The following is a 22,107-nucleotide window of genomic DNA, read 5'->3' on the forward strand; positions in this document are numbered from 1 at the left end:
AACATTTTCTGCAGTTACAGGAATATGTGGACAAAATACATTTCAACAAAACCCAATCTGGCATTCCAGACAGACAATGTAGCAAACTTGATGTCAATCTTTTTAGAAAGCCTCCAAAACTGATCCGAGGAACTGCTATCTGCAGAAATCTGACCTCTACAGAACAAAATTTGCTTTGGGCTGTAGTAAATCACAGCCAGATGACACAGATATATCCGTACGGTGCTGAAGGGCCAACGCATCTTTTGCAGAGCAAAGTCATGCCCCTAAAGTCCAAGAGGAGTTTTCTGATGGAGTCAGTGAGCACAAGGATGTCAGTGATCTGGTTACGGGCCAGAAGGACATCCTGCTATTGAGTGGCTGGCTGCTATTTGGGTGTAAGACACCAGGTTTGCTAATTGAAAGTGTCACACAGGAGGCACAACAGCCAGGCTGGGCTCAAAATCAAGCATTTACCATTTAGAAAAGAGAGCCCAATCTTCAGAGTAAATCAGAAAGGCATGTTAGGAATTGCCAGAAAAGGGTTTGAGATCAAAACAGAAAATATCTTTCCGCTGCTGAGTGCCTGGTTTGTTCCTATCACTTGTGGTTCTGGCTGCCCAGTTCAAAGACTTGAAAAAAGAATGACTGAAGAGGGTGAAAAGGAGCATCTTGCATGGAAGGGGCTAAACAGAGCTGGGTTCCTGACCCAGGAAAGATGGGACTGAGGGAGAAGCAGGTAACAGAGGTATAAGAAAATTTGAATGCTGTGAAGACGGAAGGGGTTAGGGAGCAATTGTCCATTGCTTGCCAAAATACAGAAATTGGGGGTATCTCCTGAAAAGGTAATACAGAAATTGGGGGTATCTCCTGAAAAGGTAATACAGAAATTGGGGGTATCTCCTGAAAAGGTAATAAGAAAACTGGGGATATCTCCTGAAAAGATGAGTCAGTTTGATTTCAACGAAGCAAATGGAGATGTGTTTCAGCTGAGGAAGGCTGTGTGAGTTATACTCTTTGTCTCTGGACTTACATCTTTAATTTAAGAGTACATATCACGCTTCCCCCCAGATCCCTGTTTTTTCCCCTTCACGGGAAGCCCCTGCTGCCCGGCCGCAGGGGTGACGCTGCTTTCCCCGCTCCTCGGTGCGACCAGCCCCAGCACAAAGAGGAGCCCGGTCTGACCCGGGTTACCTGACAGCCGGCAGCATCAGTCCCACGCGAGCCGCCCCCGCCCGACCGGGACCCCCCCGCCGCAGCCCGGTGTCTCCCCGCCGCCGGCCCCTGTGCGGCGCCTTTAAGCCCCGGTGCGTGATGTCACTGCGGCTGGGAGACACGGGGCGGCGGGCGGCGGGGCTGCGGCGGGGAGCGCGGCCCGGGGGGGACCCTTGCGCGGCGGGGACCCCCGCCCGGTGAGACCCCGTGGGCACCCCCGCCCGTGGGACCCCTTGCCCGGTGGGGGACCCGCGCCCGTGGGATCCCCCGCCCGTAGGATCCTCTGACCCGTGGGGACCCCCGCCCGGTGAGACACCCCCCCCTCCTAGACCCGTGGGGACCCCCAGACCCGTGGGGACCCCCTGCCCCGCCGGCGGGACGGGCTCGGCGGCGCAGCATGGGCAGCCTCCAGCTGCAGGACTTCGTGGCAGGCTGGGTGGGCGGTAAGTGGTGCCGTGGGCTCGGGGTGGGGTGCGGTGGGGGGGAAGGCAGCCGTGGGGGCGGACAGGAGCGTGCGTGGGAATAAAATCCTCCGTGTCACCTACGGTCTGTGCCTCCGACCGGCGTGCTCACACCAGGGGATGCGCGATTTGCTTTGCTTTGGCTCAGAAGTGCAGTTTAATTCAATTTCTACAGGCGGGACACTTAAAAAATGTCAGTGTCAGTACGTGCGAGGCTGCTGTGCGCCCACGGAGGTGGTGGTGGTGGGGCTCCAGAGGCACCCCTCACCCCACCGGCCCACCCCCACCCCCACCCCGGCTCTCCGTTCCTTGCTCTGTTCCCGGCTGGAAGCAGCGCCGGGCTCGGAGGGGAGCAGCTGGGGCTCGCAGCAGCCAACCCGGGGTGCCCCAGCCGCACACACCCCCGGGAGAGGCACCGCCTGGCTCTGACCCCGCGACCCGACAGGGCAAACAGGCCCACGGCTAGGGCGGCGATGCTGGCAGGGAGGGATATCGATCCTGTCCGCTGAAAACGCTGATAGCAAACACCGGGAGAAGAGATACAAGAACAAAAAGTTAATGCAAAGTCCTGTAGAGGCACTAGTAATGTAGTATGTCATACAGAACTGAGAGTTCCCACTGGGTTTAAGAGCTGATAAGATGCACGGCTAAACCGCCCGCTCCCGGGATGGGCTGCAGGAGCGGCCGGGCAGAGGGGCAATCGTGGCACCGGCCATCGGGCAGAGGGGTAATCGTGGCACCGGCCATCGGGCAGAGCAGCAATCGAAGCACTGGCCACCGGGCAGACCTGAGCTCTGCCTGGGCTACTGCTCACGCCAGGCTCAGGAAGGGTATGTGAGATGGCTCACAGAACCTGACCAGCCAGATGAGGTTAATAGGTTAGCCAACTCTAAAAAAACCAGAACCTCTGCCAAAAGGTTGCGCGAGCAGCTGGTTTTTGGATCTCTGCAGCCTGCGGAGGCCGCGCAGCACGCAGTCCCTCCCTCTGCCCCGCTGCCCCTGTGCTCTCGCCGCACACCCCCAGAGCGGGACAGGACGTCCGGGGCGTGAACAGCCACCAGCGCTCCGTGTCGGCGGCAGCGGCTGGTTTTCATGCACAGCACAGGACCACAGGTGGTCTCAGGTTAAGCTCCAGGAAGACGGGGTACATTTTATAACACATTTTTCAGTGAAGCCATAATATGTTGATCAAGAACATGATGCTTTTTTCAGTCCTAATCAGCGAGAGGTGAGAAATTTCATGTAGTCTGTAAAGCGCCTGGGGACACTGGTTTGCATGGAGACTTGCAGATGGGGAAGCAGCACAAATTACCCACCACCTCCACAAACACCCTAAAATCTGCCCGTGGTCTCTGCAACAAGCACACAAAACCATATCTTGGCCATGGCTCATGGGTTGCTCTGTCCTCCCGAGAAGGGGGAAACCAAGCCGTGCTCTGCCCTGCCATGGGGACTCCTGGCGTGGGAAGGTGGGTGGCATGGTAAGGGGGAACGGGCCAGTATCTGCTAGGGAGCCATGGGAAATGAGGCTGGATGCGACTGTAGAGATCGATACAGAGCAGGATCCTCTTTATCTGAATCATCCCTGATGGGTATCTCTATAAACTGCTCTTAAAACAGCAAAGGCTGGGGGTTCACAGTCTCCATCATCAGTCGGCTCTAGTGCATCTCTACCTGAGCCGGGAGAAAGCATTTCCTTGTGTCCCACCTGAATCTCGCCATTTTGAGGCTAAAAGTTTGCATGAGCTTGCAAGAGTGCAAGGAGGGTTTGTCATGGACAGGTCATGCAAATACAACACCGCCTCCTTGCACTTGGATGCCTTTGAGATGTGAAGTTGATGGAGTCCAGGAGGGTATTCGGGGGAAGATGCACAAGTGTTTCTGCCCAGCTTTTGCCTGTTGTCAGAGCAGGGCACTGCGCTGGGCATTGCTCTGGCTTGGCCCAGTACGGCTGTTCCAATGGAAAACCCTCCTCCTCCCCTACAAACCCACCGTGGCCTGTCCCATCAAAAAGCTTCTTCAACATTTTGCGTAATGCTTTGCTTTCATCCCCAGGAGCCGCCAGCGTGGTTGTGGGCCACCCTCTGGACACGATCAAGGTAAAACACTTTGAACCGTGCTCTCACGCCACCACCCAAAACCCCACCGACGGGGAAGTGGCCTCTCTCTAGATGACTCTTCAAAAGACCTTCACTTTCCCCATCTCCCCAGGAGGAAGTTAGCCTGGGTAGAAATCTTTTCAGAGACTTCAGCCTTTCTTCCTCTCCAGTGCTCATTTCGAATGAGTAACTAAAAGAACTGGCTGACATGCACAAGAGGATTAATGCTGAGAATTAAAGCTGGCCTCACCTAATGTGTGGTTTACCAAACAGTTCTGCCAATGTTGTATTGAACTTTGCCACAGATGAGTATTCAAAGGGCAACGAGGGAACGATATTTGTCTTGCTGCTGGTGCATTTTTATGTGTTTTCCTAGTGTTGGCAATGCTGGAAGGACAGAGTGCTGGAATTATTATCTCAGGGCTATGAGATGCAATATTTACTGTTCCTGCAAGATAATTTTTCCTCAGAGGGAAGGATTTAGAGTTGTAAGAAGATATTTGCCAGTATGATGCAGACAAGCATGACCCAACCAAGCTGACCACCCTTACTGATGCAGAGATATAGAGGAAGATCCTGTTTCTTTCTCATTTTGCACAGTGTGATGGGCATCTCTGGCCAGCTTTCACTGCTTCAGCTGTTCTGCCCATGTGCTCTGATCTGGTTCAAGCCTCACTGCTGGCCCCAGGAGGGCTGTCAGATGTGGCAGACCCAAGAGCCAGTGGTCCTGTTTGCACCTTAGAGACCCTTGGGGGGAGATGGGGAGAAGGCAGGCTCCAGCACTGCCCACGCCACATCCTTTCCCCAGCCATCACAGCCATCCCCTGGCACACAGCTGGCTCTCCTAGGGCTGGGAGATGGCCTGCCAGCCCCATTCTTTCTGAGCTGCTAAGGCAATATGAGCCCTGGGAGCATCGCCGTGCGAGGATGGGTGCAGACCCCATGCAGGAGGAGCCGCAAGGCTGCCGGCACCATCCCAGCCATGGGCAGCGCCTGGGCACGGGCAGTGCAGGCAGGCTCTGCCCAGGGTTGCCAAGGCAATCCCCATCTCAGGCCGGCCATCAGGCGTCGTTGCCAGGTTTGGGGGAGTTTGGCAACAACTGAGAGAGGATTCTGCTGGGAAGCAACAAGTTTCTGGATGCCAAGAAAGAGCGAGCCCATCCTTCAGTGCTTATAAAGGCAACTGTCAGGCTGACCCCTCTGTTGCCCTTGGCTTTGGACATGGCCTGGGAATACCAAGTAGGCAGACTTGTTACCTTTCCAAATTTAGGGGAAGGCAAGTGGAAAGGAGAGTTTTTACACAGCAGCAAGCCAGCAAAGGGGCAGCTCAGCGGCACTGGCAGCCTCCAGGGTATGGGGGGGTCCTTCCCCACCTAGAAGACAGGACAAGACTGAATGAAAGGTTGGATGGGCTATGTGGTACCTGCACCATGGTTCCCATCAAGCAGACCTCCTCCTTCAGCTGGCCCCTCCCCAGCATTGCAGCTTCCATCAAACCCAAGCAGCTGTTTTTCCACGGCCTTGCAAAACTATAAATAATTTTACATTTATTTGTTTTTCATCCTCCACATTGCTTTCATTTCCCCAGAACCTTCTTCAGTTTCTGGGTGTTACCCAAAGACCCCATCCATTTAAAACGTAACTGAAAGGAGAAGTTTCCTGAGGAATATCCATACTGGTATCAGCTGACTTTGCTAGCGATGCCAGCAGTGATTTCAGTGCTGGGTGTTAACAGCTTAGCTAAGAGGCATATGTGCAAGGAGCACCCTGTGAGGACACTCAGTTGCCCTCAGTTACTCAAAATATGTATTAACTTGAACCTCTAAATACCTGGTCACTGTGTAAAAGAAAAAAAAACAAGCCCATGGAGGCAAAATGGAAATGTCTGGGCTAAGTGTGGAGATGAAGCCAGGAGGGACCGCAGGGCTGTGCACCGCGGTCGCCCTGTCCCGGGCTGCTTGGGGCGCAGCCAGCCTCCCCAGCCCCGTTACCCCCAGCGTGAGTCACGGTGTGCACGGGTCTGCACCCTCAGCCCGGGCCTGCCTGCGTTGCACAACGTGTGCTGCATGAGCCATAGCTGGCATCTTCACGTACCAGCTTGTTTATAAGGGCTCGGTAAATATTCTGCTTTCGCTGACGCCTTCTCTGTGGCCTCCGGCCAGGCGCAGAGCGGCGCTCGGTGCTCGGTGTGGGCAGACGGCTGCCCGGAGCAGCCCTGGGGCGAGGGGTGAGCCTGGGCTTCAGTCCTTCTTGCTCCCCAGATGGGTCCCACAGCAGCACCCCACCAGGCAGCCTCTCGCAGGGCCCTGGGCAGGGCTCTGGGCCAAATCATTTTGTCATTCAACCTGCTGTTTGCTGTCCAAAAGCTCTCCCCAGGCGTGAACTCCAGAGGACACTTACTCCTTTGGGCTTTAAATTCCCAAATAAAGCTCCTGCTTCACCCTGGTGTAAGTCAGGACCGAGCCACTGGAAGGGACTGGACACTTGCCTTCAGCACAGGTTGGCACTGTCCCTCCAGGCTTCATTTCCCCATTTCAGCTAGCAGCAGTGCTGATGGATATGATCAGAAATGCTGTCCCCATTCCCTAAAAACATCCCCAGTAGAGCATGGGTGAGTGTCTTGCTATGAAAAATGAGCTCTGGCCTCAGTCAAGATTAATTGCTGAAGCTCCAGGTCCTGTGAACCAAACAGGTTTTCCATTTCCTCATACACCCCAAAAAATGCATCGCTTGTTAAGATTTTTTTATTGCAAACTTCTGAGCTGCTTGAATGAAAGATGATCTAAATATGTGTGTGCATGTGAGTATATATATGTACACACACGAGAAGGGAAAAGCATGTTGAGGCATATGAGGTTTGTCATGACTTACACACCATTTCTTACAGCTGTTGTAGGCATCTTTTGGAAGGGGTATAACCATTGATTTCCAGAAACAAAATATCTTTGTTGGAAATGATGTAAAAATGTGTTTTTCAGTGAAGCATGGAGAATTTCTGCGATGGACCTGAATTATTTTGGCTCCATTTAGTATTTCTATGTCTTAAAATCCACTTTGGATTGGAAGGGCCCTGGAAGCCTCCCACGGGAGCTCTCCTCTCCATCCTTCAGCAACCTGCACTGAGAGTCCCAAAATGGAGGAGATCACATCACTCCCCAATTTCCCCATAAATCAGGACCTCGCCAATGACAGCACTGCACACCAGCAGTCTGCTGCGAGCGCTGAGCCGGGCCAGGAGGGCTGGTCTGGACTCAAGAGCATTTTGACAGTCATTGATTCCAGATGTTGCAGAAAGCTTCAGACCTCTGAGGTCCTGCTTAGCCCTGCTTCTGGCAAGGTTCAAGGGGGATGGATGCATATATATTTTATTTTATTGCACTGTTTTCTTTACCTGTAAGGAAGGATTCACTCCCAAAGCAAAGTACACGTTGTTTACGTAGCATGAGCTTTCAGTGGGCTGGAAGCATGGGATTTTAATCGCTTTTCATGAATGTCTTTTGCAGACTCGTTTGCAAGCTGGTCAAGGATATGGAAATACTCTCAACTGTGTTCTCACTGTGTACAGAAATGAGTCTGTAAGTACTTTATCTTACTTAAAATATGCTGGTAGAAAATGCAAATAGATAAACACATAAAGCAATTATACAAAATCACTGTTGTCACCAGCAGTTATATGAAGACCAACAAAGTTGGTGCAACTGCGACTGCAGATTCCTACAGCCTTCTCTGCTAACTCTGAGGTAACTCTTGGTTACTCCTATAGGGAAAGGAGAGATCCTTGGCAGGGAGTGATAAATTACATTGCCCATGTCTCCACATGGGTCCACAGTGGCTCTTTTGCTTGTACCTGCTGGCAAAGCTCTATCACAAGTATTTTGCTGACTTTGGTGATGCCAGGACAGAGGCTGGCCATAAGAGGGACTTTTACATGGGTTCCTGTGCTTTCAGCATATCCTGTATTCTGCACAATCTTCACAAGTCTTTGGCAGTATGAATTAATTCTCATTTGCTCAGCATGTGTGAACAGTTGGTTCCAGGAGACATCTGGTACTTGGATTTGCATTTCTGGCCTGATAGACAAGTTGGGGTTTACTCTGCTCAGTCCCGTTCGCTCTCTTAACTCCTGCTCCCTTCCCCGGGTAGGTGGCTGGCTTCTTCAAAGGCATGTCCTTCCCGCTGGCCAGCATTTCCGTCTACAGCTCCGTGGTGTTTGGCGTCTTCAGCAACACGCAACGGCTCCTCAGCCAGCTCCGCCACGGAGACCCTTCTCGCACGCCGGCGCTCGCCGACGTGGCTCTGGCCAGCATGGTGGCTGGGTTCATCTCCGTGGGCATCGGCACCCCTGTGGACCTGGTAAAGATAAGGCTACAGATGCAAACGCAGCCGTACATCAAAGGTAGGAAGCGCTTCTCTTTTAACTTTCTCTGCCAGTTCTGAGAGCTTTAGGACAGCTTTTCTTCAAGGCCTGGCTCTCTGCTGCCTTGTGCTGCTGCAATTCAGCTAAAAATGCTTCCTTCTGCCTCAGGATGGACCCTATCCTGCTCAGCTCAAGGGGGGGGGGTTGTTATCAATGACATTGATCAGATCTCTGCTGGCATTTCCAGCTGATTGGGATCTGTAACAAACACAGGGGCAGATCTGCTCAGGACCAGGAGCCGTGGGAGCCACCTTCCCCACGCAGCTGTAATTCCAGCCCCCATCTCCAGCTGAACACTCTCTGTCCCACATATATTTGCCCACAAACCCCTCTCTGTTACTCCACCCTCCTCCGTTCGAAAGCAAAAATTTCACGTGTATATTTGAAAACTGCTGGCTTCTTCGGGGCAGGGTTACAGGTAATCCAGGCGCAGGCAAGACGGGTCACGAGGGGACAGCGGCAGGATGGCAGCGGGCAGCTGTAACCTCTCCAGAAGCTGCAGGCAGAAGGAGCTGCTTCTGCTTGAGGCGGTGGCTGAATTTCATTGCAGGCTGCCAGCGCGGAGCAAACCCCACCAGAGCACACGCAGAGCCGAAGGGAGGTGCAGCTTCAGAGCTGAACAGCTTGGATTTCAGCAGTTTCACAAACACCTCTCTCATGATTACAGTTGTGGTGCCTAACTGTGAAATATTCACATTTTTGTATTGGCTTGATAAAGTAATATTATGTCCATTTTTAAAAGCCTCCGTGCAGCTTAGCAATCTAATGCCCTTTCCAAAAGCAGCCCGGTCCTCTACATCAGAAGGGACACTCTGAAGATTCCAGGGCTTTCAAAGATGCAGCTTGGCATCCATGAAATTGGGCACACAGCCTTAAACTAATTTGGAAGTCTCACTGGGCACATACCTACTGGGAGGCATGCAATGCATCTAAGAAAAAAATCTGTCCTGAAGAGGCTAAGCGTCTTTTAAAAATGGACCTAAGTCCTCTTTCTTAAAAATTCTTTTTCCCCACACTACATACTGATCCTAGCAAAATAAAATGGATAGTAATGACTTCTGTCTGTTAGGTGGCAGTAGGCGTTCTGTAGCTATACCGCTATTATAACAGTTTTACCTTTTTTTGCAGCAAACATTAAACTAAAGCCCACAGTTCCTGGATTTCCTGTGTACCAAGGCCCAATTCACTGCTTTAGGACAGTCCTACAGAAAGAGGGGATAGCAGGAATATACCGAGGCATGGGAGCAATGCTTCTGCGAGATGTTCCTGGGTACTGCCTCTATTTCATCCCTTACACAATTTTCTGTGGATGGATTACCCCTGACGGATGTATTTCCCCTAATCCCTTCTCCATCTGTCTTGCAGGGGGTGTAGCAGGTAAGCACCTTTTTTTCCCACAGCACTGGCAAAACAAGGACGGGAAGGTTCCCAGGGGTGGCTCAGGGGCCACCACATCCTCCTGGTCACCAGGAGAGGACACGGGGCTGAACGACTTTCCTCCCCCAGGGCCAGGTGCCCTGGCACCATGGCTGCGCTTTACGACTTGGCAAACTCTATGGAAGTCATGATATCAGATCTTCATCAGGCTCAATGTCAGTGAGAAGGAAAAGAGCCAGGACCTTCATCTCCCTGGATGTCTCACAACAGCCTGCATATCACATTGCCAGAGACACAAGGCAGCCAAGATGCCTCCAGAAGAGGACTTCAACCTGTTGGCTGCCCTCCAGGAGGGTGTGCACCCTACCTGCACGCAGCTGAAGCAGAGCTGACGGTTATTGATCTTCTTCTTTCTTTCCTGTGTACACCTGCCAGTAAGGCTGGCATGTGCGTCCCCCTCCATGCTTCCACGCGTAAGGTCATCCCTACACCCACTCCCCATTTCTTGGCCATTTCTAGATTGCAGACCCCGAAATGCAAGTCAATCCTTAGCTCAGGTAATGATTATAAATTGCCCTCTCCATTTCTCCTGCAAATAAACAGAGCCCTGGCCCATCTGGGCAGCTTCTCTAACATGCCCCAACACTCACATAGGTCCAAACAAACTCTTGTCTGTCCAACTGGGCCAGGTATTGCGGTCACACGCTGACCTTTTCAGAGAAGCAAAAATCCCCCTCAGCTGCAGGCTAATCAATGTGAACGGACGCTTTCTTTATAGGAATGACGATTTATCTTGGCTGCGCGGAGCCTAATCCCAGTTGCACGAGATGGACCAGCCTCTTATTTGCATTCTCAGCTCAAACTTTGCTTTTCAGCAGTATTATCTGAGGACTCCAGTTTTTCTGAAGTTGCCCCAGGCGGCAGCTCCCTGCAGCAGGGGCTCTTCCCATGGCACGTCCACGCTCCACCTGAAGCACGGCAGAAGATATATTTGCACCCTGGGGGGAGCACCTCCTGGGCTGCCTGCGTTTGATTACCAGCGTAACCCCCAAAATCTCAATGCTTCTTCCAGAAACAGGGAACTTTGCTGCCAGAAATACCTTTCCTGTTCCTGAGCAGGGTGAAAGCCCTGACACGAAAACCCCATTAATATGACACGGTAGATAAGAGGTGGATTTCTGAGTTCACTGACCTGCGCCCATGGAATTATAGAGAAGATATTGTTCAAATACTTCTGCATTTTTCTAGGAGCCATTTCCTGGGGGACTGCTACTCCAATGGATGTTGTGAAAAGTCGACTTCAGGCAGATGGAGTTTATTTAAACAAGTACAAAGGGACCCTTGACTGTATCTTGCAGAGCTACCAGAACGAGGGCTTAAAAGTAAGTGGTATTTGCAGTAAAATCTGGGTACCAGGCATTAAATTTTCAACTGGGAAATGCAACGTCTGTTACAAACATATCTGCAGGGTTGAGAGCGCTAAAACCAGTTACTGCTAGATTATAATAATGACAGTAGGTAACTATAGTGCGGACTCTTTCAAATCATAATGGTGAAAGTGATAAAGCACCTTACAGATATGAAAAAATGAGTGACTGGGGGTCACAGTCTGCTGGTGTTAATTAACTCGAAATAACACTTCACACCAGTGCATTTAATTGTGAATGCGATTTGACTTATCAAAAATCAGAGGTGGCAAATGTTGCCCCTGTGATTGCTTCTACAAAAGGCAGGGGTCAAATGTTTTGATTCCCGTGGCACCGCGCTGGCACCCTGGGTGCGTCTGGTTGCCTTGGGCAATGCTTTGGCAGAACCGATACTGAGGTTTGCACCGACCACCCTTATTTTGCACCAAGACTGAGCAGATAGAAAATGCTTTTAAACCAGAATTGCTTCGGCTTCAAATGTGAAGAAGGGCTGTGTGCCAAAAAAACCTCTCCTTTTTCTGGCTTTGTCTATTAGTGTAATAAAAGTTGTTTGTTCTACCCGCAAACTTTGCCTCAGTTAAATGCGAATGGCAGAGAACCAGGGCTCGCAGCTTTATTGTGCTGCCAATGCACAGTCACAAGAAAAGACATCTTCTGATATTGAAATAAATCTGTATTTAAGTTGTCAACAAAACATCATGTGGGCTTTTAGCTCCAAAGCGTTAATTTTCACATTCTGAGGGAAAAGTAACAAGTTACAAAAAGAAAAATAACCTGCAAAATCACAAGTCAGTGTGACTTAAATATTTGCCAACATGCCATTATGTTATGCCAGCCGTCACAGCAGCCTGCGGTCTGGTTCGTCTTTTGCCGTCAAGTGAGGAAAGCCACGGTCATATGAAGCAGAGGCACTTGGAGAGATGCTAAAGACCACGCTCGGATAGTCAGAGGAGGGTCAGGGTGCCCCGGGCTCTGCGCAGACCACCCGCCCTGCGCGTGCAGTTTGCCATGCAGTTTCACAGTAAAACACAGGGTGGCTGAAAGGGGAATTTCCATGCGTTTTCCCTTCTGTCTCCATCCTCATCCTCACCCCCTGCCTTCCTTGTCCTGCCTGAATATTAACAACTAATTCAGGCACTTTTTTATTGTCGTTGAGGTCTGAGCTTCTTGCTGTTTTTCTGCTATCATACCTGGCACCTGGATCAAAGCCTGCAATAGGATTAAGGAACAGTTGATCATAAGACTAGATCTTTCTTTCATAAGGAAAATCTTTTTATATGTTGGGGGACACAGAACTGATAAATGGCAAACCCAGCTCTGGACGCTTTTGTTCTGGGACAAAGACACAGCATTCGCAGTACTAAAAATAATTGCCTGGTGAGCACAAAAAAAGGTAAATATAGCCCTCTTCTTTTTCCACAGTCAGGTGTGTTAGTTCTGATGAGAAAAATTTATGCCTCTGGGCTTTTCTTCATAAATCTTCATTATTATTTAACGTGGTTCTCTTGTGTTACTTTATGGATACTGCAAAAAATTGAATTTCCTCCCAGAAAATTCTATGTTTCCTAGCAAAATAAAACACCCCAAAAAATCAAGTGATATCCTAAATATCCCAATATTGCAGTTTCACATTGCAAACTTTATCCTAAACAATGTGAAGATGTTTTGATTCTGTCTTGTTGTCACCCCCACGCACTGGATGTATTGGATACAAGATATAGTCATGTTTAGCAGAGCTCAGTATTTCAGGGAAAATACTGGTTGGACACTTAAATCTATGGGCTTCTGCTCCTGTGGCCAAGATCTTCCCTGCTTTCTTGCAGTAGCTGTGGGAGCTTTGCCTCTGTAAAGCCTGGAAGGGGGCTTGCTTTGCTGATGTTACTTTTGCTGTCTATTCTGAACCTCTGCTGTTTAGATTAGTGACCACGAGTGATTAGCCTGGGTGGTTAACGAAGCGACTTTGTGAGGAACAGGCCAGCAGAGATACTCCTTGCAATCATCATTCTGTAACTAGGCTCACCCCAGAGAGAGCAGTTTGTGCACACCCTTGCACGTACCGGGCAGTAGTGTTTGTAGCGAAGGGGTGTTTCGAAGGGAGACAAGCCAATGCCAGGCGCGACAAGGGCCCCTTCTCCACTTTCCAAAAAGCACTTTACTGTTCAAGCACTTAAAAGCTGCAGGGTCTTTCGCTCTTGTATGTGCCAGCATCTTTTCAATATATACTATTGAGCAGAATGGGGAAGTCTGGCTGTATAAATTCATATTATCGTAACGAAAGAAAACTCTGGGATATGTATGAGCACCAAAGCTTGACCTTAGGAGCCCACGTGTGAAAATATCGGCTTCTATGGAACATTTTTCCAAAGCCGGTGGTGAAAGCTAGTTCGCAGCAAGGTACAGAGTAAGTCTAGTTTTCTCCTGATTGAGAAATTGTTTCTATGCTCAAAGGTGAAACCTGCAAAATAGTCCACGTGGCGCAGCGCCCGTGTTGGCTCACGGCCACAGCGCGCCCTCTCCGCTTCCCAAACATCTTCTGTGCCCATAGACCCAGCCTCGGGTGTCAGAGCGTTTGCTGCATGAAAGCAACAGCCTTCTTGTACCTTGGCATTTGCATAATCCCCGCACTCTTATGTAGGCAAAGGGAAGGAAGGACTGTAGCTAGGTAGGACAATACTGGAAGATGCTTTAGGTTTCTTGCTTTCAGCTCTACACCAGTGGCATGAGGCCATTTTTTAACTCTTTACCTCCTGTAGCTCTTGCTGGGAGATACTGATGGGGGTCCACAGGCGGCATGGAGCACGATGACACCAACCCAGTGACTTCTGCCATTGTGTTTCCATTCTCCAGCGCAGACTTCAGCAAAGACGGGCAGCGAGAGCGTATCTTCTGAGCAAACCAAAATTTGGTTCTTCAGAGTCCCACCATGGATTCATTCAATGTTTTCTTCTTCTTAAGTATACTCCTATGCTCTAACCTTTCTCCATCCCCAACAGGTCTTTTTTAGGGGCATCACGGTCAATGCAGTGCGAGGATTCCCAATGAGTTCAGTCATGTTTCTTGGCTATGAACTTTCCCTCAAAGCAATGAAAAGAGACCAAACTGAGACCAATCCTTAACTTCCAGGTCAGCGCATGAAGACCCTCTAGCTTTATTAAAATTAGAGCATTAATCTTTGAATCAAATGGATTTGCAATTGTATAGATCCTCTGAAAGTCAGATAATTTACATGGGTACTTCGCTCTGAATAGTCAAACACTTTTCAAATTTGGGTCTGTGAGATTTGGAGCAGACGATAGATGTGCCAATGGATTTAGGTTTTATTCCAGATCCACTGCAATCTGTTCTGATTGTTTTGATTAGTATGAATCAGAAGAGAAAATTTGAAAGGAGAATATTCTCTAACATTTTATAAGTTTTGAAATATCGTTCTCACTAGAGTCCCTGCGCAGTATCCTCTCCTCCCTTGATCCATCCACTAAGACCTGAAATTAAGCCCTTTCAAAGTGTCTTGACTATCAGCTCACAGTTTTACTCTTTCCCTCATAAAACTAGGCTTGAATAAAGGAGCAGCATTAAACTTATGTGATTAAAGAAACTTTTTTTAGCAGTTAAATACTCAAGATTATTCTTGTCAGTCTTTGCTGTTTTCTGCAGTACTTCATAAACCTCCTTCTTTCTCATTTCAAAAGTGTTGCCAAGAAGACCTGAAAGTCTCCTAATTTCCTGAGCCAAATCAGCAGTGTGGTGTTGGTGAGGGCTTAGCTGCTCTGATCGAAGACTCCCGTCCTGCACCTACAGCATCTGCTTTCTGTACTGCCATGGAGGAGTCCTTGGAGGACTCCGAAAACCACACCAGCTCAATAACATCCAAAGACCATTTTCTTATGAAATCTTTCACTCTGTTGTCTAACAGCATCTTAATAATTCCCATGGTGGTGTTGGGCTTTTTCACCGATGACCTTTTTCCCATGGAGCCGAGAGACAACTTGAGACAACTCCCCTACCCACATGAGCGAGATACACCCAAACCCAGCCCACCCGACATCAGCTGAGGCAGCGTCTTTTGTACAACACTGCGTATAATGCTCGTCATTTTTGTGAATGAGGAAAGGAGGAGGCGTGGTGGGTGCACAAGTGCTTTTCGTGTAGGAAGGTCTGGATTCCCACCAAATCCTAGCTGGCTTTCGGGATCAAAGAAATGGATGACTCCATCCATACGAACAGATACTCGTGTTTTACATCACAGAACTATCCAGTTTGCCATAATTTAACACATTATCATGAAAAATGCGAAGGGCTTCAACAACTTCAGTTTGTTATCTGAGGTAAAAATTAAGCTGGGAAACAGGAGGATGTTAAATTCAGAGACTAAGCTGCTCTTTTTTTCTTCAGAAAACAATAAAACAAGTCTGCATTTCATAGAGATGGCCACTTATTAATTTATTGAACCCGCCTTATGTGGCCCTCCAGGGACCTGCTAGAGGAATCTCGGTAGCCCTTCTGATCTCCCTGACGTGACAGACCAGCTTGCCAACTGCCAAGTCCTGCAGACATCACTTTGCAATCTTGAGAGACCATCACCGAAAGAAGTCTCTTTAAGGGATGCAGAGTTTATCCCAAATTATTCTCTAAAACACACAGGTCACCTTCAGACCTCCAGCTCTTTGCTGCAATCCCACTGAGACAACTGGGGCGGACCCAGGTCTCTCTCTGGTCTACCTCAGCCTTTCAACTATTCATCATGGTTATGTCTGTTACATCATTTCTGCTCATGCTGTTAAATATCTCCATGCTTTATTTTCTAAGCATGGAGTTTCTGATGCCAAAAAACAAGAAGGCCCAGCTCTGCTGGGACAAGAGGACTGGTGGCACGGGCAGGAGGGGCTGAGGGGTAACAGTCTCGCATGCAGAGGGACATGTGGCATGGGGGAACAGTCTGGGACACCTCTGTCCTCTGGGAAAGGTATGGTTCCCCCCCATCTTCCTCTGGAGAAGAAGAGCTCTGGGGAAAATGCCCAGCAATGGCAGTTTTAGCAGATGCCCTCAATAAAGGTTTCTGAAGACAACCTGGAGCAGCTGCCAAGCTTTCCTCCATAAAAGAAGGAGAAGAGGAAATCCTACATCCTGGATGAATGGAGGAATTGACGACCAGACTTGAAGACCTCATCAGGATATGCCTAAAAATTTGGGTCTGGAGCAGTGCTCAGAGATGTGGTCCCCAACCTTGGGCTCCCCTTCACTGGGGCCCAAATATAAAACAGAAGTGTGGCTTCCCCCAAAACTGGCCATAAGAAGTGGGAGAAACAGCTGGTGTTGCTTCATCTCAGGACTTGCAGGCAAGGAGGCTCACTGTGCCTTTGAGCTTGGCAAGAACACAGGGAACTGTTTTTGATAAACAATATGGATAAAATTGATGAGCCTTCACACAAGTATTTTTTGCTGGCTGCATTTAAGGATTCATCCTTTCCATGTTACCTATTTTAATGCATATACATACAACATGTTCTTTAGATGCATAATATTATATGTCTCCAGGGATAATACTCGGGGTGACTGGTTTTTCGGTGCAAATAAACGGTGTTGCATTATGTAAAATGGACCATGAATTAATTAAACTGATGAGATTTGGAACAAGCTGTGTATCTGAATGATCCTGCTCTCACGGTGCACAGGTTTGGTATGTTCAGTGCCCCCTGGGATGTAAAGCCCTGAGACCCACGTCGGAGCAGCATGCTTACTTTCCCTGCTATTCTTCATAAAATTAAACCAGTTTTGAGGTGGATGCCTAGGATTTACTCAGATAAAACTCTTGTGTTGCACACACCTGCCAGAAGGAGCTGTCAGGGAGAGCTGTAGACTACCTGGTGTAGAAAGGGAGCAGAAGGCAGAAAGCTTTTAATATAAAAACATGAAAAGCAAGCGGGAAGTGAATAAAAAGCTTTGGCCACATGATGGCATCCTCGTCCGTGGCAGGGCACGGCCATGTGCTGCTCGCTGGAGCTGCCAGGCAATCATCTTCTGTCTTGCTCCATTCAACCCCAAGTCCAGGTTTGCTGCCAGACCAGCTCATGCTCCCGTCCCAACAGGGCAGCGTGCAGGTGATTTTTGCCCTGCCAACGGCTCCCCCAGCCCAGCATCTTGGGAGGCAAGCCCTGGATGCACCGGTTAATCAGTGTATCACCCTGCTAGCATTCATAGACAAACCACAAGTGAGGAAAAGCAACGCCGAGCTGGAGCACGAGGGCTTCGCGGGTGACGGCAGCCGTGGCTGCTGTGCAGGAGTTCGGGCTGACGCTGGGTCAGGCACAGCAGGGGTGGGACAAGCAGCTTCTGAGGCACAGCTCTTCGTGGTACAGCTGTACCTGTTGTTGTGATCGATCACGGCAGATCCCCGCACACGGAGCCGGATAAATAATTTAGTCTTGCTTTTGAAGTAGTGAGTGCGTGGCTGTGTCACCGAGGAAAGCGGACCAGTGGTGGGGTTGGGTGCTGCTGCCAGGGGTCAGCCCCGTGTCTCGAAGACGAGGGATGTCAATTACCATTTATGCACACAAAGAATTGACAGGTCTGTGTCTTGTGAATGATTTTCTTTATGATATATCAAATGCATCAATTTTCAGAGACAATATTATTATCCATTGATTGATAGAAATAAGGATCTCTAAGGAATCCTTCCGAGGGACCTGATAATGGGAGTTTAAAACAGTGCCTTGCCCAGCAGGCAAAAAGCCGTATGTACAGCTGATTCAAATCCCTTGAAAGGGGCACTGATTGCATATGTTGGTGGTTTTGTCCCTGAATTACACAAAAGAAAACCCCCCGTGTCAGCGTAATTCAGGATACGGACCTGCTCCTCTGTCGGTGCTGTGGCTGTAGTGACCTGCCGTCGGTGGCACGTTCCCCAGCACCACGCGCGCTGGAGTGGGGGAAGCAGCTGCTTGATAGCTTGTTCACAGATGCTCACAGAGCCCCACGTTTCTAAGATAAATGCAGTAAATCCTGAAATCAGTATAAAATGAGAATGGAGACTAGAAGGACCAGGGATACCTACTTCTATGCTTTTCTTGCCTGGGATATGCAAGCGTACTCAGACCTGTTATGCCTCAAATGAGCCTGTAATTGCCCGACTTTCATGTCACTGGTAGTGTTCCAGCTCTTACAACGCCCCATATTACTTAATGAGATGCTGGCTGTGTAGCTGTTTTTCCCAGTTTATATGCTACATAGTGCTATGGAAGGAAAGAAGGTAACAGCAGGTTATTTCCCCATTAAAAAAAACCAAAACAACCCAAACCCAAACCCATACAGGAACCAATTTCCCAGTGAAAAGGTATTTTTCTGGACAACAACCCTGACCTGGAGGAAGGTCTTTGGTGCTGGGAGAAGCCTCGTGGTGCCCACAGGGTGCGAGGTGGGAGCAGGCTGGGGTTGCCCTCTGGCCAGGGGGCAAGCAGGGGGCCACCTCACCTCCCGGTTTCTGCATCCCTGCTGCTGCTGGGCACCTGTAATGTCCTTGGGTCCTTCTCCCAGGCAGGGTGCAGCTGTCATTCCATGTAGGAGCTCGCCCCCAGCAGTTTTAGTGCCTGCTGAAGCCCAGCCTGTGATGGCTCTGCACCAAGCTGAGATCTTCTCATGCCTCGGGAGTCCCTGCCTGGCACGTCCACACCTCAGGGCAAGGTGAGATGGGAGTCCCCATTTCAGTTTCTCTTTTGCTGTTGTATTCTGAGGCAGAGGAGTAGGTGATGCCTTTGCAGGCATTTAGATATAATGTATCTCCTTGGTTTGTCTGAAGTTCCTTGTTTTGTCGCAGAGATTGTTATAGTGGAGATTTCTCTCCTAGACATTGAATTTATGTAAGCCACGAAGGCCATGTCTGTCTTGTACCCATGAAGAAAAAGGCAAAGTGTCGTGTCAGAAAAATGGTGAGATCCAAGAAGTGCGAAGTTCAAGTTGCTAAATTGAATTTAAACTGCAGAACAGCTTCCTTTCTCTAAAGCCATCTTCTGCCTACATATGCTCCTATAGTGGTGTACAGACTGATCATTGCCAACTTAGATAAGTAGTATGTAAAGTGTCCTTCCAGAGGCAGGCTCCAGAGGGAATTAAGCCATGCAGTGAGGGGAAATTTAAGTAGTTAACACCGATTTTCAAAGCAGTTTTCCTAAAATGTAGATCCTGCGACATCTCCAGGATCAGACACTAGTGGAACAACCAATCTCTGAAGAGCCATACATGCGGCAGCAGGAAAGTATCTTTTTAAGGGGTCTCAGAGGTTCTATATGAGGTTTCACTGTGAGATGAAAAATTCTGGACACATCAAGAAATCCTTTCTTAGTATAGGTGAAATACGAAGGCTACTGGACTATAGAACACCAAATCTCTGAAAGGAATACAAAGGTCCTCTTGAATGATGGGGAAAGCAATGGGTAACTGTGGGTCACGAGGAGAAACATTTGGAGAAACAAGAACCTTGCCACTGGGGAAGCGCAGGCTGAGACTGCCCTGCTGCCAACACCCAGTGCTTCAAGACGGGCACCTACACGACCTCGCCTGCTGTAAAAAACCAGGACTTACGTAGCTCATCTTCCTGGGTTGGACTGGCTCATGACCAATTCCCCCATGTTTCAAAACATTTTAGCACTAAAGTAGCCTACTTCGCTCATAGGATAGAAAATCCTGCCAACTCTTACAGAACAGGGCCAGCCTATTCTTACTCATGCAACCAGGTGTGAATCAATATCCGTGCCTATTTCGTTATTAAGTTGTGAACGCCGTGTTTCAATCAAGTAGTCTGCAGGTGTTTTTTCAATGCTTCCAGCATGAAAAGCAAGCTGCAGTGTGGGTCTGGCTGGTGGGGGCTCTAACGCAGCCACGGAGCGAATACCTTGCGCTGTCTCTGCCCTGCAAGTTCAACCTTCCTCTGCATGCTGTGCTGAGCTGGAAACCCAGCACCCAGGGTCATCTCCCAGTCGGATAAGCAAGGAAGGGTGAGTGGACTTATGATCTGAGAGCTCTGCAATGTTTCTCTTCCCTGGTGTGAAAGCGGTCAGGCTCACAGAAGGGGATACTGAAGTGAGACCACTGGCATCAAGAAAACCTTAATATACCAGAGAACTGATGTCCTTTGTTGGCAATTCCTGTTTTCCTCTGCTTATTTCTGGAAGCTGTTGGTTGTGAGGTGTACTTGCAATATGTGCAACACCCAGCATGGCTGGCATGTCGCTGTCAGGGCTTTTTGCTTTTAGATGCCTCAGCTCTTGTTAAATATTGTTGCAGCATGGAAAGCTTGTCTTCCCTGCTAGAAAACCCAGGAAAGCTCTGGTGACTGTACTGTTTCATGAAACAAGGACGGCTCGCAGCTCTGAAAGTCCCTTTCAGGTGTGCTCCCCCATCTCACAGCTCCTGAGCACCACTAGTTTTGATTAGTTAGTTGAAATGGTTTCAAATTAATTGAAACTCTTCTGAATGTAATGGGGGCTCCATTACCTACAGAAGCTAAGGTGCATCCTGGGGACGTCCCGTGGTCCATCTGCTAGCACAGAGCAGAGCGTGCAGCTATCAGGCGCCACCGCCCTCTTCAAGCTGGCACATGAAATGTTCCCCGAGTTCATCTGGATTTTACGCCTTTCTATCATAAGCAATCTTCCTATTACTATGCTATGGTTTACCCTTTCATGGAGGAATTAGACTGACCCTGTTTTCCTTCATTTCTACACTAGTATATGTCATCTTTATCTAAAAGAAAGGGAAAAAAATACTCCAAGCCACCTTATCTCTGGAAAATGAGATTATCAATAGCATCATTTCATTTGTGGTCTTTGCAAGCTCTTCCATCTTCATCAATGTACACAGCAAATGTAAAACAGGCTGGTATGTTATCTTGGTACTTTTCTTCTACAGGGAACCTTTTTTCTACATTTAAAAAACCCAAACTGTACAGAGTTTCTTGGAAACACTACAGTGGGATGCAAATTCTCTCATGAGAACTCAGAAGATCTGGGGGTTCGTGCTGACCAGGCTAAAACAGTTATTTGGAAATTGGACATTTGTGTGACATTTTCAGTCAATCAACCTCTCATCAAAATAGGTGCATTAAAAGAGAATATCTCCCAAAGTATTTACACATAAATCAAAAATGTACAGGATATTAGACGAGGATTTCCAAAAGAGCCGGAGGGAACTGCCTGTAGGAGACCACAGCAATGTACTGGGAGAGCTTTGCATTTTCATCTTTTCCAAATACCTGTTCTGGGCTGAAATCTTAAAACCCTTTTACTCGGAAGTTGTGATCTTGAGCCAGGCACACCCAGCCGACGTGCTGCCTTGGTGTTGGCAGTACCCTTGGCTGAAGGAGCTCTCTGCCTCCTTCCTTCCTCTGCTTGTCCATTGCATCCTTTAGTTTGTAGGGAAGTGATACGAAGCACGGCGATATACGATCTGTTAACGCACGATCCTGCCCCAGGCTGACCTCAGCAAGTTTCCCTGCTCAGGTTTCCCAAGGGCAATGTAGGGGATGTTCCTATGGGCTAATGCGCCCACCACCTTTGAGCTTGGCGACCTTTATTAAAAATCCTGGGTTGTGGTTCTTCGTTTTGTTCCTGATTTTTCCAGCCAGAGAGCTTAAAAAGGGGAAGAAAAAGCTTCAGAAAGACCAGACTTAGCATTGGTGGCTCCCTGCTTTGACAACAGGCCTTTTGAGGCTTGTGGGAAGTGGACTTACACAGCCACCTTCCTACCTACTGCAGTCTGGCTACTGAATTTATTATTCATTTGTTTCAGGTTTTTTTTGAGCAAGGTTTTTAGAAAGACCTTTATTTCCGCTCTACATTTTGGCCTGTGTTGCTGAAAGAGAGATTAAGGGAGGGGAACAGAGGGAGCTCAGTTACCTAGGCATGAGGACAGAAAATAAACTGATGGTTGTATTTAAGACGCAAATGACAATATATTGGTGAAAAAACGTTGCTGCAGCTGGTCATTAAAATGGAGACTTCTAAAATGTCAAAACTAAGTGTTTAAATATCACATTAAAAAGCTGGTCTTTTTGCTGGGATGGCAGCAAAGATTAATTTCCGCAGTCTTTGGATCAGCCTCTAAATGCCAGAATAGAGCCTAAACTCTCCAAAGAGAAGCCA

General features: G+C 48.8%; 1 protein-coding gene across 8 annotated transcripts; it reads left to right on the forward strand.

Moving 5' to 3' along the window:
- Nucleotides 1-1,266: 1,266 nt before the first annotated feature.
- On the forward strand, nucleotides 1,267-16,609 carry SLC25A48 (solute carrier family 25 member 48). 8 transcript variants are annotated; one of them, XR_010374153.1, is made up of 8 exons: nucleotides 1,273-1,637; nucleotides 3,711-3,754; nucleotides 7,258-7,329; nucleotides 7,898-8,150; nucleotides 9,300-9,548; nucleotides 10,797-10,930; nucleotides 12,132-12,368; nucleotides 13,969-14,056. XR_010374153.1 is itself a non-coding variant. In XM_064458351.1 (8 exons), the coding sequence occupies exons 1-7, from the start codon at nucleotides 1,592-1,594 to the stop codon at nucleotides 14,089-14,091; spliced, it is 684 nt and encodes a 227-aa protein (XP_064314421.1). In that variant the 5' UTR covers nucleotides 1,274-1,591; the 3' UTR covers nucleotides 14,092-14,098; nucleotides 14,665-16,609. The 8 variants fall into 8 exon arrangements, 7 of the variants coding, with proteins under 7 accessions (XP_064314422.1, XP_064314417.1, XP_064314418.1 ...); XM_064458351.1 differs by lacking the exon at nucleotides 12,132-12,368 and adding an exon at nucleotides 14,665-16,609 and having other exon boundaries at nucleotides 1,274-1,637; nucleotides 9,537-9,548; nucleotides 13,969-14,098; XM_064458346.1 differs by lacking the exon at nucleotides 12,132-12,368 and adding an exon at nucleotides 14,665-16,609 and having other exon boundaries at nucleotides 1,276-1,637; nucleotides 13,969-14,098.
- Nucleotides 16,610-22,107: the final 5,498 nt, after the last annotated feature.

The sequence above is a fragment of the Phalacrocorax carbo genome, chromosome 8 (genome assembly GCF_963921805.1).
Source record: "Phalacrocorax carbo chromosome 8, bPhaCar2.1, whole genome shotgun sequence".
In the NCBI taxonomy this organism is placed as follows: Eukaryota; Metazoa; Chordata; class Aves; order Suliformes; family Phalacrocoracidae; genus Phalacrocorax; species Phalacrocorax carbo.

Coding starts and splice junctions, on each gene's coding strand:
- SLC25A48 (XM_064458346.1), top strand. CDS start 1,592: ATGGGCAGCCTCCAGCTGCAGGACTTCGTGGCAGGCTGGGTGGGCG. Junction 1,638..3,710: donor CGTGGCAGGCTGGGTGGGCG/GTAAGTGGTGCC, acceptor TTTCATCCCCAG/GAGCCGCCAGCGTGGTTGTG. Junction 8,151..9,299: donor AACGCAGCCGTACATCAAAG/GTAGGAAGCGCT, acceptor CTTTTTTTGCAG/CAAACATTAAACTAAAGCCC.